General features: G+C 41.3%; 1 protein-coding gene across 1 annotated transcript in view; it reads right to left on the bottom strand.

The window, feature by feature from the left end:
- The window catches only part of Ndst4 (N-deacetylase and N-sulfotransferase 4), a 338,766-nt gene that overhangs the window by 127,514 nt on the left and 196,983 nt on the right, over positions 1-14,269 (bottom strand). The window contains 1 exon segment of the mRNA NM_001191849.3: positions 511-696. Within this exon segment, the coding sequence (NP_001178778.1) occupies positions 511-696 (186 nt within the window).

The raw sequence follows: 14,269 nt of genomic DNA, 5'->3' as shown, positions 1-14,269 counted from the left end.
TTATCCTGCCTTTCCATGAAATATGCAAGAAAGAAAGAATGAAAATAAGCAATATCGTAAGATGCTCTGAATGCCTGAAAGTCAAAAAACACTAGCTGGATGGAGTTAGCTCTCAGATGTCATTGCTTCCTTTTATGTGTTGTAGGGAACTCACTGGAGAGTTGTTCCTTTAGCTCTTTGTAAAAGCAGTCAAAGAAGCAGTACTGAGGAACTCCTTTGGAGAAGCATAGGAACCCAGACCAAATTTCTAATTGAAAATGTCAATGTATAATCTATTCAATCCTCCCCACTATTTCCAGATTGTCATACACTCACTAAAATCATTCCATAACCTAATCCTAGAAAACAAGCCTGTAGTCAAATAGTATGGCTGAGTGTGCAGTCAGCTTCCTGGCACGGTGGAAACTTCTGATAGTCATGACGTTCTGTGTTGCATCCTTAGACAAACTGCTTACCCCTTCACTTACACCCAGGTATCAAGGGCCTTAAGACATAGCAGTATGTGCTCACCATGATGTTGTTGTGAATGAAACCCTTCCGGTACCGTGCAGGCTTTAGATGTGGATATTCTTCAGTGCTGGTGACCTGAATACCCCAGACCTTCTTCCAAGCTGCATAAAGCTGAATATGGACTGGGTAGACTCCTGAATGATGTGGGGCCACTGCATAGCCCAGGTTGATCGGAATTCCATGTTCCTAAAAGAAATCAGAAGAACACCATTATGATGCGTAGCCAATTGAATAAAAAAGTGGCATTTTTATTTACTTGGTATATATATATATATATATATATATATATATATATATATATATCCCTATTAAGTAGGAGGAAATATCAAAATAGGAAGACAGAGTTTTTAATCTTCAGTTTAACAGGACCATGGAGATCTGATGCTACCCTATCATGAATATAGTACATACTTCAAGCTTGTTTTGTGTGCATAAAATGAAGTGTGGCACTTATACACATAAGGTTTGAGATGATGGTAGTGTTGCAGACTACCATATAGCATCCTTGCAAAAGATGTGACCCCAGTTGGGCTTCTTAATGATTAACGTTCCTGAATCCCAGCTCAGAAAAGGGCATGCAATTCTCACTTTAGTCCCCAGATTTTTCCTGTCACCTCTTTGATGCAACTGTGGTATAATTTCATGGGACCTCCTGTGTAAGAGTATAGCATGCGCATCTGTCAGGGAAAACTCGAGGACCCTCCATGAACTCTGTGGTCATGGGAAGAATCTCACCCCTGCTGGTAAGGCTTTTCACATGTAGCTGATTGGGGAAGGGATGCTCACATTCCCGTGTTAGGAAGCCCAAGGAATTCATTGGCTCTTCAGGGTGAACTTTGGCAGAATCACGGCTTTGTCTTTGGGACCTCAGGTGGACATTGTTTATTTCTCACCTGTGGGGACTTAGCCACAATGTATCCCTTTACCAGGCAGATAAAGGAAAAATAAAAATGTGTTACGTGAGAAATTATCTAAACATAGAAGAGGAAGATAGGACACAGGGTGTGTGTGTGTGTGTGTGTGTGTGTGTGTGTGTGTGTGTGCGCGCGCGCCTGTGTTTATGTGCATGATGAATGTGGTGTTGAAGCACATCAAGGATGTAAATCTGATCCGTAAAGTAATTAGAGCTTTTCATTTTCTTTGTCTGGTTGGATTTAATAGTATGTGAATCTCCTGAATTTGAAGGGCTAGTGTGTCTGTTACTCTCTTCAAGAAGGAATTTGGGAAATGACAGGATCCAAGTCTTATATTAAGGAGTTAATTTCTGTGACTAAAAATTAGATGAAAATTGGTAACAAAACAAGATTGCACATGTTTTGTGCAGTTTACAGGATAGAGCATTAATGGATGCAGAGCGTGATGAAGAGTTAAAGTCCAGGATACCTTTGTATGCTAAGGTAATATGCTAAGGACAATGGGAAGGTAAACATTAGATCTCACATTTCACCAAAAACTTTAGAAACTTAATTTACTTTCCAAGGCATACAATTGACTGTGAGGTACTTTAACATATAGTCAACTCTAAATGGTTACAGGTAAACATTTAAAACAAGAATGTGAAAATGTTTCAGTCATTGATGTTATATTTCTAAGTTTGTGAAATGGATATGCAGCTTTCTCATTTCTACTTCTTTTCATAACTTTCCCTTTAAATGCTTATGTGCTTTACAAAGTCTTGACTTTCATCAATTGAGCTTATAAATGAGGATTTACAGTCAGATATGAAAGTTGATTGAATCAATAAACAGAGCACAAAATCGTTGACTATTGCTGTTTATATTGTCTGTTACAGGCACACAAAACAGGGGAAAAATTCAGTCTTGGATGAGAGGCAAGCAGCCAGTGGACCTTTGGGGCATCACTCACATGCTACATTGGCCTCGAAGATGGGCACTAAATAGTTCATGTCACTATTAGTTTCCTTTTATGGGACGACCCTTATTTTGTAGCCAAATTCAGTTCTATTTCATCAAGACTGTTTTCTTACATCTATTATAATAAATGACTCTATAAAAATACTGAATTATGAAATCGATGCTATAAAATGAGCTAGAGCCTTTTCCTAGGCATGAGGGAAAACAGATTGCTTAGCACTAGGAAAGAATTGAATTTCTTAGAAGAGCCTCTTCCCTCCCCTCTTCTGCCCTTCTCTCCAATCCCTTCTCTCTCCTACCCTCCTTCCCCTCCCCTTCCCTCCCCTCCCGTCCTCTCCTCTCCATTCTTCTCCCCTCCCCTCCTCTCTCCTCTTTGCTTCTCTCATCCATAACATTTGTGGGTCCAGAAATCGAATCCCATTCCTCGTTAATGCCAAGAGAATGTTCTATCACTGACATAAACCCTAACTCTTAACTTAAGTTTTCTGTACAAAACAAAGTTGGAAAACTCTAGAGACACAGTGTCTATGTCACCTGGACCCATTACAGGGTCCTCCACTGAACTGCAAACAACATTGGTTCCTTTTGGTCTGGTGACTGGTACATGATGATGAAGGTGAGGGTCTGGAAATGATGAAGACGAGGGATCACCCAGTAATGAAGGTGTCCGGTCCACCATGACATCACCAATGAAACAGAGATGGACTTAATTCCACATGGAAGAAATCTAGGGGTAAGGATGCTAATATCCTTTTTTCAGGTAAATTGAATTGATGTGGCTCTTTTGCCTGGGACAGACAGCACTTGGGACACATGGACAAGGGAACTTTTCTCCATGTTCTTATTCTTGCAACTGTTAAGTGATGGTAAGTCCTATAGTTTAGTATATGATAAAACAAGAGTGCAGAAACCCTAATATTCTCCAACAAGAAACGTGTTGGCCTCACTTTGTACTATGGTCTGGGGCTTCATTCCAAATGTGAGGCCTTACATCTTAGATAGGCAGGGTAGTGTCACAGAAAGGAAGAGATTAAAATAAAGTCCGCATAAGGAATTGAAATAACAAACAACTATATTCATCTTACCAAAAGGCATTTCACTTTTTGATATGGAGTATAAGGAATTGTAGAAATTTTCTGAAAAATCAGGAGGGAAAAGCAATCGGCTTGGTGAGCAGGAAGGAAGGATCAGTAAAAATGATTGTATTATACTTATTGATTTCTGGAGGCTCAATGTAATACTATCTGTAAGGTCATGCTATCACAGGGGCTCTGGAACTCAATCAAAGTAGTAAATCACCCTAGGTAATTATGAGTTTATACTTTTTCAATCAAAATGATAACAGAAAGTGAAAAGGAATTCCCTCGTAAGTCTTTTCCTGTTATCAAGGGGTTTACTGAGCTAGAAAGCTTCATTCTTAACTGTCCACAGCTTAAAATCCAATTCACAGAGAGTTGGTCAACTAAAACATAAACCAAATGTCGTATTTACACAAGATCAGAACAATTACAGACTGGGGATGGCCTTTCCATGTAAACATATGAAACACTCAACTCATATAAGACAGACACAAATGATAGTTGAGAAAATAAAATTCAAGACCATTTTTATGATTTATTTACAAGTCATGCAGGATAGAAAGATAATAGACATCACAAACAAACATGTAATATTACTAAATAAGAAACTGTCGTCCCGTGGGGGAGGGCCCAGGAGTGGCAGGACCCCTGCCTGAGACACCGCCGGAACCTGAAAGAAACAGACCGGATAAACAGTTCTCTGCACCCAAATCCCGTGGGAGGGAGAGCTAAACCCTCAGAGAGGCAGACAAGCCTGGGAAACCAGAAGAGACTGCTCCCTGCACACACATCTCGGACGCCAGAGGAAAAAGCCAAAGACCATCTGGAACCCTGGTGCACTGAAGCTCCCGGAAGGGGCAGCACAGGTCTTCCTGGTTGCTGCCACTGCAGAGAGCCCCTGGGCAGCACCCCATGAGCGAACTTGAGCCTCAGGACCACAGGTAAGACCAAATTTTCTGCTGCAAGAAAGCTGCCTGGTGAACTCAAGACACAAGCCCACAGGAACAGCTGAAGACCTGTAGAGAGGAAAAACTACACGACCGAAAGCAGAACACTCTGTCCCCATAACTGACTGAAAGAGAGGAAAACAGGTCTACAGCACTCCTGACACACAGGCTTATAGGACAGTCTAGCCACTGTCAGAAATAGCAGAACAAAGTAACACTAGAGATAATCTGATGGCGAGAGGCAAGCGCAGGAACACAAGCAACAGAAACCAAGACTACATGGCATCATCAGAGCCCAATTCTCCCACCAAAGTAAACACGGAATATCCAAACACACCAGAAAAGCAAGATCTAGTTTCAAAATGATATTTGATCATGATGCTGGAGGACTTCAAGAAAGACATGAAGAACTCCCTTAGAGAACAAGTAGAAGCCTACAGAGAGGAATCGCAAAAATGCCTGAAAGAATCGCAAAAATCCCTGAAAGAATTCCAGGAAAACATAAATAAACAAGTAGAAGCCCATAGAGAGGAGACACAAAAATCCCTGAAAGAATTCCAGGAAAACACAATCAAACACTTGAAGGAATTAAAAATGGAAATAGAAGCAATCAAGAAAGAACACATGGAAACAACCCTGGATATAGAAAACCAAAAGAAGAGACAAGGAGCTGTAGATACAAGCTTCACCAACAGAATACAAGAGATGGAAGAGAGAATCTCAGGAGCAGAAGATTCCATAAAAATCATTGACTCAACTGTCAAAGATAATGTAAAGCGGAAAAAGCTACTGGTCCAAAACATACAGGAAATCCAGGACTCAATGAGAAGATCAAACCTAAGGATAATAGGTATAGAAGAGAGTGAAGACTCCCAGCTCAAAGGACCAGTAAATATCTTCAACAGAATCATAGAAGAAAACTTCCCTAACCTAAAAAAAGAGATACCCATAGACATACAAGAAGCCTACAGAACTCCAAATAGATTGGACCAGAAAAGAAACACCTCCCGTCACATAATTGTCAAAACACCAAACGCACAAAATAAAGAAAGAATATTAAAAGCAGTAAGGGAAAAAGGTCAAGTAACATATAAAGGGAGACCTATCAGAATCACACCAGACTTCTCGCCAGAAACTATGAAGGCCAGAAGATCCTGGACTGATGTTATACAGACCCTAAGAGAACACAAATGCCAGCCCAGGTTACTGTATCCAGCAAAACTCTCAATTAACATTGATGGAGAAACCAAGATATTCCATGACAAAACCAAATTTACACAATATCTTTCCACAAATCCAGCACTACAAAGGATAATAAATGGTAAAGCCCAACATAAGGAGGCAAGCTATAACCTAGAAGAAGCAAGAAACTAATCGTCTTGGCAACAAAACAAAGAGAATGAAAGCACACAAACATAACCTCACATCCAAATATGAATATAAAGGGAAACAATAATCACTATTCCTTAATATCTCTCAATATCAATGGCCTCAACTCCCCAATAAAAAGACATAGATTAACAAACTGGATACGCAACGAGGACCCTGCATTCTGCTGCCTACAGGAAACACACCTCAGAGACAAAGACAGACACTACTTCAGAGTGAAAGGCTGGAAAACAACTTTCCAAGCAAATGGTCAGAAGAAGCAAGCTGGAGGAGCCATTCTAATATCAAATAAAATCAATTTCCAACTAAAAGTCATCAAAAAAGATAAGGAAGGACACTTCATATTCATCAAAGGAAAAATCCACCAAGATGAACTCTCAATCCTAAATATCTATGCCCCAAATACAAGGGCACCTACATATGTAAAAGAAACCTTACTAAAGCTCAAAACACACATTGCACCTCACACAATAATAGTGGGAGATTTCAACACCCCACTCTCATCAATGGACAGATCATGGAAACAGAAATTAAACAGTGATGTCGACACACTAAGAGAAGTCATGAGCCAAATGGACTTAACGGATATTTATAGAACATTCTATCCTAAAGCAAAAGGATATACCTTCTTCTCAGCTCCTCATGGTACTCTCCAAAATTGACCATATAATTGGTCAAAAAACGGGCCTCAACAGGTACAGAAAGATAGAAATAATCCCATGCGTGCTATCGGACCACCACGGCCTAAAACTGGTCTTCAATAACAATAAGGGAAGAATGCCCACATATACGTGGAAATTGAACAATGCTCTACTCAATGATAACCTGGTCAAGGAAGAAATAAAGAAAGAAATTAAAAACTTTTTAGAATTTAATGAAAATGAAGATACAACATACTCAAACTTATGGGACAAAATGAAAGCTGTGCTAAGAGGAAAACTCATAGCGCTGAGTGCCTGCAGAAAGAAACAGGAAAGAGCATATGTCAGCAGCTTGACAGCACACCTAAAAGCTCTAGAACAAAAAGAAGCAAATACACCCAGGAGGAGTAGAAGGTAGGAAATAATCAAACTCAGAGCTGAAATCAACCAAGAAGAAACAAAAAGGACCATAGAAAGAATCAACAGAACCAAAAGTTGGTTCTTTGAGAAAATCAACAAGATAGATAAACCCTTAGCCAGACTAACGAGAGGACACAGAGAGTGCGTCCAAATTAACAAAATCAGAAATGAAAAGGGAGACATAACTACAGATTCAGAGGAAATTCAAAAAAATCATCAGATCTTACTATAAAAACCTATATTCAACAAAAGTTGAAAATCTTCAGGAAATGGACAATTTCCTAGACAGATAACAGGTATCGAAGTTAAATCAGGAACAGATAAACCAGTTAAACAACCCCATAACTCCTAAGGAAATAGAAGCAGTCATTAAAGGTCTCCCAACCAAAAAGAGCCCAGGTCCAGACGGGTTTAGTGCAGAATTCTATCAAACCTTCATAGAAGACCTCATACCAATATTATCCAAACTATTCCACAAAATTGAAACAGATGGAGCCCTACCGAATTCCTTCTATGAAGCCACAATTACTCTTATACCTAAACCACACAAAGGCACAACAAAGAAAGAGAACTTCAGACCAATTTCCCTTATGAATATCGACGCAAAAATACTCAATAAAATTCTGGCAAACCGAATTCAAGAGCACATCAAAACAATCATCCACCATGATCAAGTAGGCTTCATCCCAGGCATGCAGGGATGGTTGAATATACGGAAAACCATCAACGTGATCCATTATATAAACAAACTGAAAGAACAGAACCACATGATCATTTCATTAGATGCTGAGAAAGCATTTGACAAAATTCAACACCCCTTCATGATAAAAGTCCTGGAAAGAATAGGAATTCAAGGCCCATACCTAAACATAGTAAAAGCCATATACAGCAAACCAGTTGCTAACATTAAACTAAATGGAGAGAAACTTGAAGCAATCCCACTAAAATTAGGGACTAGACAAGGCTGCCCACTCTCTCCCTACTTATTCAATATAGTTCTTGAAGTTCTAGCCAGAGCAATCAGACAACAAAAGGAGATCAAGGGGATACAGATCGGAAAAGAAGAAGTCAAAATATCACTATTTGCAGATGACATGATAGTATATTTAAGTGATCCCAAAAGTTCCACCAGAGAACTACTAAAGCTGATAAACAACTTCAGCAAAGTGGCTGGGTATAAAATTAACTCAAATAAATCAGTTGCCTTCCTCTATACAAAAGAGAAACAAGCCGAGAAAGAAATTAGGGAAACGACACCCTTCATAATAGACCCAAATAATATAAAGTACCTCGGTGTGACTTTAACCAAGCAAGTAAAAGATCTGTACAATAAGAACTTCAAGACACTGAGGAAAGAAATTGAAGAAGACCTCAGAAGATGGAAAGATCTCCCATGCTCATGGATTGGCAGGATTAATATAGTAAAAATGGCCATTTTACCAAAAGCAATCTACAGATTCAATGCAATCCCCATCAAAATACCAATCCAATTCTTCAAAGAGTTAGACAGAACAATTTGCAAATTCATCTGGAATAACAAAAAACCCAGGATAGCTAAAGCTATCCTCAACAATAAAAGGACTTCAGGGGGAATCACTATCCCTGAACTCAAGCAGTATTACAGAGCAATAGTGATAAAAACTGCATGGTATTGGTACAGAGACAGACAGATAGACCAATGGAATAGAATTGAAGACCCAGAAATGAACCCACACACCTATGGTCACTTGATTTTTGACAAAGGAGCCAAAATCATCCAATGGAAAAAAGATAGCATTTTCAGCAAATGGTGCTGGTTCAACTGGAGGTCAACATGTAGAAGAATGCAGATCGATCCATGCTTATCACCCTGTACAAAGCTTAAGTCCAAGTGGATCAAGGACCTCCACATCAAACCAGACACACTCAAACTAATAGAAGAAAAACTAGGGAAGCATCTGGAACACATGGGCACTGGAAAAAATTTCCTGAACAAAACACCAATGGCTTACGCTCTACGATCAAGAATCGACAAATGGGATCTCATAAAACTGCAAAGCTTCTGTAAGGCAAAGGACACTGTGGACCGCCGGACCCTGAAGGAAACAGACCGGATAAACAGTTCTCTGCACCCAAATCCCGTGGGAGGGAGAGCTAAACCTTCAGAGAGGCAGACAGGCCTGGGAAACCAGAAGAGACTGCTCCCAGCACACACATCTCGGCCGCCAGAGGAAAAAGCCAAAGACCATCTGGAACCCTGGTGCACTGAAGCTCCCGGAAGGGGCGGCACAGGTCTTCCTGGTTGCTGCCGCTGCAGAGAGCCCCTGGGCAGCACCCCACGAGCGAACTTGAGCCTCGGGACCACAGGTAAGACCAAATTTTCTGCTGCAAGAAAGCTGCCTGGTGAGCTTGGGACACACGGAAGCAGAATTTCTCTAGGAGGCATGTTCTGTGTTTACCGGAAGTCCCACACCCGCGGATCCCGGCCCGCAGCAGCTCTCTGCTCCCAGACCCGGTGAGAGAGAGACCCAACCGCCTGGTCAGGTGGGCACTCCTGAGGCTGCAGAGCGGAAGAGACCACCAACACTGCTCACCCCTGCCCACATCCTTGGCCCAAGAGGAAACTGTATAAGGCCTCTGGGCTCCCGTGGGGGAGGGCCCAGGAGCGGCAGGACCCCTGCCACAGACACCGCCGGACCCTGAAGGAAACAGACCGGATAAACAGTTCTCTGCACCCAAATCCCGTGGGAGGGAGAGCTAAACCTTCAGAGAGGCAGACAAGCCTGGGAAACCAGAAGAGACTGCTCCCTGCACACACATCTCGGACGCCAGAGGAAAAAGCCAAAGACCATCTGGAACCCTGGTGCACTGAAGCTCCCGGACGGGCGGCACAGGTCTTCCTGGTTGCTGCCGCTGCAGAGAGCCCCTGGGCAGCACCCCACGAGCGAACTTGAGCCTCGAGACCACAGGTAAGACCAAATTTTCTGCTGCAAGAAAGCTGCCTGGTGAGCTTGGGACACACGGAAGCAGAATTTCTCTAGAACCGGGCACGTTCTGTGTTTACCGGAAGTCCCACACCCGCGGATCCCGGCCCGCAGCAGCTCTCTGCTCCCAGACCCGGTGAGAGAGAGACCCAACCGCCTGGTCAGGTGGGCACTCCTGAGGCTGCAGAGCGGAAGAGACCACCAACACTGCTCACCCCTGCCCACATCCCTGGCCCAAGAGGAAACTGTATAAGGCCTCTGGGCTCCCGTGGGGGAGGGCCCAGGAGCGGCAGGACCCCTGTGCCTAAGACACCACCAGAACCAGAAGGAAACAGACCGGATAAACAGTTCCTTGCACCCAAATCCCGTGGGAGGGAGAGCTGAACCTTCAGAGAGGCAGACAAGCCTGGGAAACCAGAAGAGACTGCTCTCTACACACACATCTCGGACGCCAGAGGAAAAAGCCAAAGACCATCTGGAACCCTGGTGCACTGAAGCTCCCGGAAGGGGCGGCACAGGTCTTCCTGGTTGCTGCCGCTGCAGAGAGCCCCTGGACAGCACCCCACGAGCAAACCTGAGCCTCGGGACCACAGGTAAGACCAAATTTTCTGCTGCAAGAAAGCTGCCTGGTGAACTCAAGACACAGGCCAAAGGAACAGCTGAAGACCTGTAGAGAGGAAAAACTACACGCCCGAAAGCAGAACACTCTGTCCCCATAACTGACTGAAAGAGAGGAAAACAGGTCTACAGCACTCCTGACACACAGGCTTATAGGACAGTCTAGCCACTGTCAGAAATAGCAGAACAAAGTAACACTAGAGATAATCTGATGGCGAGAGGCAAGCGCAGGAACCCAAGCAACAGAAACCAAGACTACATGCCATCATCGGAGCCCAATTCTCCCACCAAAACAAACATGGAATATCCAAACACACCAGAAAAGCAAGATCTAGTTTCAAAATCATATTTGATCATGATGCTGGAGGACTTCAGGAAAGACCTGAACACACTTAGGGAAGCACAGGAAAACATTAATAAACAAGTAAAAGCCTACAGAGAGGAATCGCAAAAATCCCTGAAAGAATTCCAGGAAAACACAATCAAACACTTGAAGGAATTAAAAATGGAAATAGAAGCAATCAAGAAAGAACACATGGAAACAACCCTGGATATATAAAACCAAAAGAAGAGACAAGGAGCTGTAGATACAAGCTTCACCAACAGAATACAAGAGATGGAAGAGAGAATCTCAGGAGCAGAAGATTCCATAGAAATCATTGACTCAACTGTCAAAGATAATGTAAAGCGGAAAAAGCTACTGGTCCAAAACATACAGGAAATCCAGGACTCAATGAGAAGATCAAACCTAAGGATAATAGGTATAGAAGAGAGTGAAGACTCCCAGCTCAAAGGACCAGTAAATATCTTCAACAAAATCATAGAAGAAAACTTCCCTAACCTAAAAAAAGAGATACCCATAGACATACAGGAAGCCTACAGAACTCCAAATAGATTGGACCAGAAAAGAAACACCTCCCGTCACATAATTGTCAAAACACCAAACGCACAAAATAAAGAAAGAATATTAAAAGCAGTAAGGGAAAAAGGTCAAGTAACATATAAAGGGAGACCTATCAGAATCACACCAGACTTCTCGCCAGAAACTATGAAGGCCAGAAGATCCTGGACTGATGTTATACAGACCCTAAGAGAACACAAATGCCAGCCCAGATTACTGTATCCAGCAAAACTCTCAATTAACATTGATGGAGAAACCAAGATATTCCATGACAAAACCAAATTTACACAATATCTTTCTACAAATCCAGCACTACAAAGGATAATAAATGGTAAAGCCCAACATAAGGAGGCAAGCTATACCCTAGAAGAAGCAAGAAACTAATCGTCTTGGCAACAAAACAAAGAGAATGAAAGCACACAAACATAACCTCACATCAAATATGAATATAACGAGAAGCAATAATCACTATTCCTTAATATCTCTCAATATCAATGGCCTCAACTCCCCAATAAAAAGACATAGATTAACAAACTGGATACGCAACGAGGACCCTGCATTCTGCTGCCTACAGGAAACACACCTCAGAGACAAAGACAGACACTACCTCAGAGTGAAAGGCTGGAAAACAACTTTCCAAGCAAATGGTCAGAAGAAGCAAGCTGGAGTAGCCATTCTAATATCAAATAAAATCAATTTCCAACTAAAAGTCATCAAAAAAGATAAGGAAGGACACTTCATATTCATCAAAGGAAAAATCAACCAAGATGAACTCTCAATCCTAAATATCTATGCCCCAAATACAAGGGCACCTACATATGTAAAAGAAACCTTACTAAAGCTCAAAACACACATTGCACCTCACACAATAATAGTGGGAGATTTCAACACCCCACTCTCATCAATGGACAGATCATGGAAACAGAAATTAAACAGTGATGTAGACAGACTAAGAGAAGTCATGAGCCAAATGGACTTAACGGATATTTATAGAACATTCTATCCTAAAGCAAAAGGATATACCTTCTTCTCAGCTCCTCATGGTACTTTCTCCAAAATTGACCATATAATTGGTCAAAAAACGGGCCTCAACAGGTACAGAAAGATAGAAATAATCCCATGCATGCTATCGGACCACCACGGCCTAAAACTGGTCTTCAATAACAATAAGGGAAGAATGCCCACATATACGTGGAAATTGAACAATGCTCTACTCAATGATAACCTGGTCAAGGAAGAAATAAAGAAAGAAATTAAAAACTTTTTAGAATTTAATGAAAATGAAGATACAACATACTCAAACTTATGGGACACAATGAAAGCTGTGCTAAGAGGAAAACTCATAGCGCTGAGTGCCTGCAGAAAGAAACAGGAAAGAGCATATGTCAGCAGCTTGACAGCACACCTAAAAGCTCTAGAACAAAAAGAAGCAAATACACCCAGGAGGAGTAGAAGGCAGGAAATAATCAAACTCAGAGCTGAAATCAACCAAGTAGAAACAAAAAGGACCATAGAAAGAATCAACAGAACCAAAAGTTGGTTCTTTGAGAAAATCAACAAGATAGATAAACCCTTAGCCAGACTAACGAGAGGACACAGAGAGTGTGTCCAAATTAACAAAATCAGAAATGAAAAGGGAGACATAACTACAGATTCGGAGGAAATTCAAAAAATCATCAGATCTTACTATAAAAACCTATATTCAACAAAATTTGAAAATCTTCAGGAAATGGACAATTTCCTAGACAGATACCAGGTATCGAAGTTAAATCAGGAACAGATAAACCAGTTAAACAACCCCATAACTCCTAAGGAAATAGAAGCAGTCATTAAAGGTCTCCCAACCAAAAAGAGCCCAGGTCCAGACGGGTTTAGTGCAGAATTCTATCAAACCTTCATAGAAGACCTCATACCAATATTATCCAAACTATTCCACAAAATTGAAACAGATGGAGCCCTACCGAATTCCTTCTACGAAGCCACAATTACTCTTATACCTAAACCACACAAAGACACAACAAAGAAAGAGAACTTCAGACCAATTTCCCTTATGAATATCGACGCAAAAATACTCAATAAAATTCTGGCAAACCGAATTCAAGAGCACATCAAAACAATCATCCACCATGATCAAGTAGGCTTCATCCCAGGCATGCAGGGATGGTTGAATATACGGAAAACCATCAACGTGATCCATTATATAAACAAACTGAAAGAACAGAACCACATGATCATTTCATTAGATGCTGAGAAAGCATTTGACAAAATTCAACACCCCTTCATGATAAAAGTCCTGGAAAGAATAGGAATTCAAGGCCCATACCTAAACATAGTAAAAGCCATATTCAGCAAACCAGTTGCTAACATTAAACTAAATGGAGAGAAACTTGAAGGAATCCCACTAAAATCAGGGACTAGACAAGGCTGCCCACTCTCTCCCTACTTATTCAATATAGTTCTTGAAGTTCTAGCCAGAGCAATCAGACAACAAAAGGAGATCAAAGGGATACAGATCGGAAAAGAAGAGGTCAAAATATCACTATTTGCAGATGACATGATAGTATATTTAAGTGATCCCAAAAGTTCCACCAGAGAACTACTAAAGCTGATAAACAACTTCAGCAAAGTGGCTGGGTATAAAATTAACTCAAATAAATCAGTTGCCTTCCTCTATACAAAAGAGAAACAAGCCGAGAAAGAAATTAGGGAAACGACACCCTTCATAATAGACCCAAATAATATAAAGTACCTCGGTGTGACTTTAACCAAGCAAGTAAAAGATCTGTACAATAAGAACTTCAAGACACTGAGGAAAGAAATTGAAGAAGACCTCAGAAGATGGAAAGATCTCCCATGCTCATGGATTGGCAGGATTAATATGGTAAAAATGGCCATTTTACCAAAAGCAATCTACAGATTCAATGCAA

The sequence above is a fragment of the Rattus norvegicus genome, chromosome 2 (assembly GCF_021556685.1).
Source record: "Rattus norvegicus strain SHRSP/BbbUtx chromosome 2, alternate assembly SHRSP_T2T, whole genome shotgun sequence".
Taxonomy (NCBI): domain Eukaryota; kingdom Metazoa; phylum Chordata; class Mammalia; order Rodentia; family Muridae; genus Rattus; species Rattus norvegicus.
This window is presented reverse-complemented; position numbering and strand designations above follow the sequence as displayed.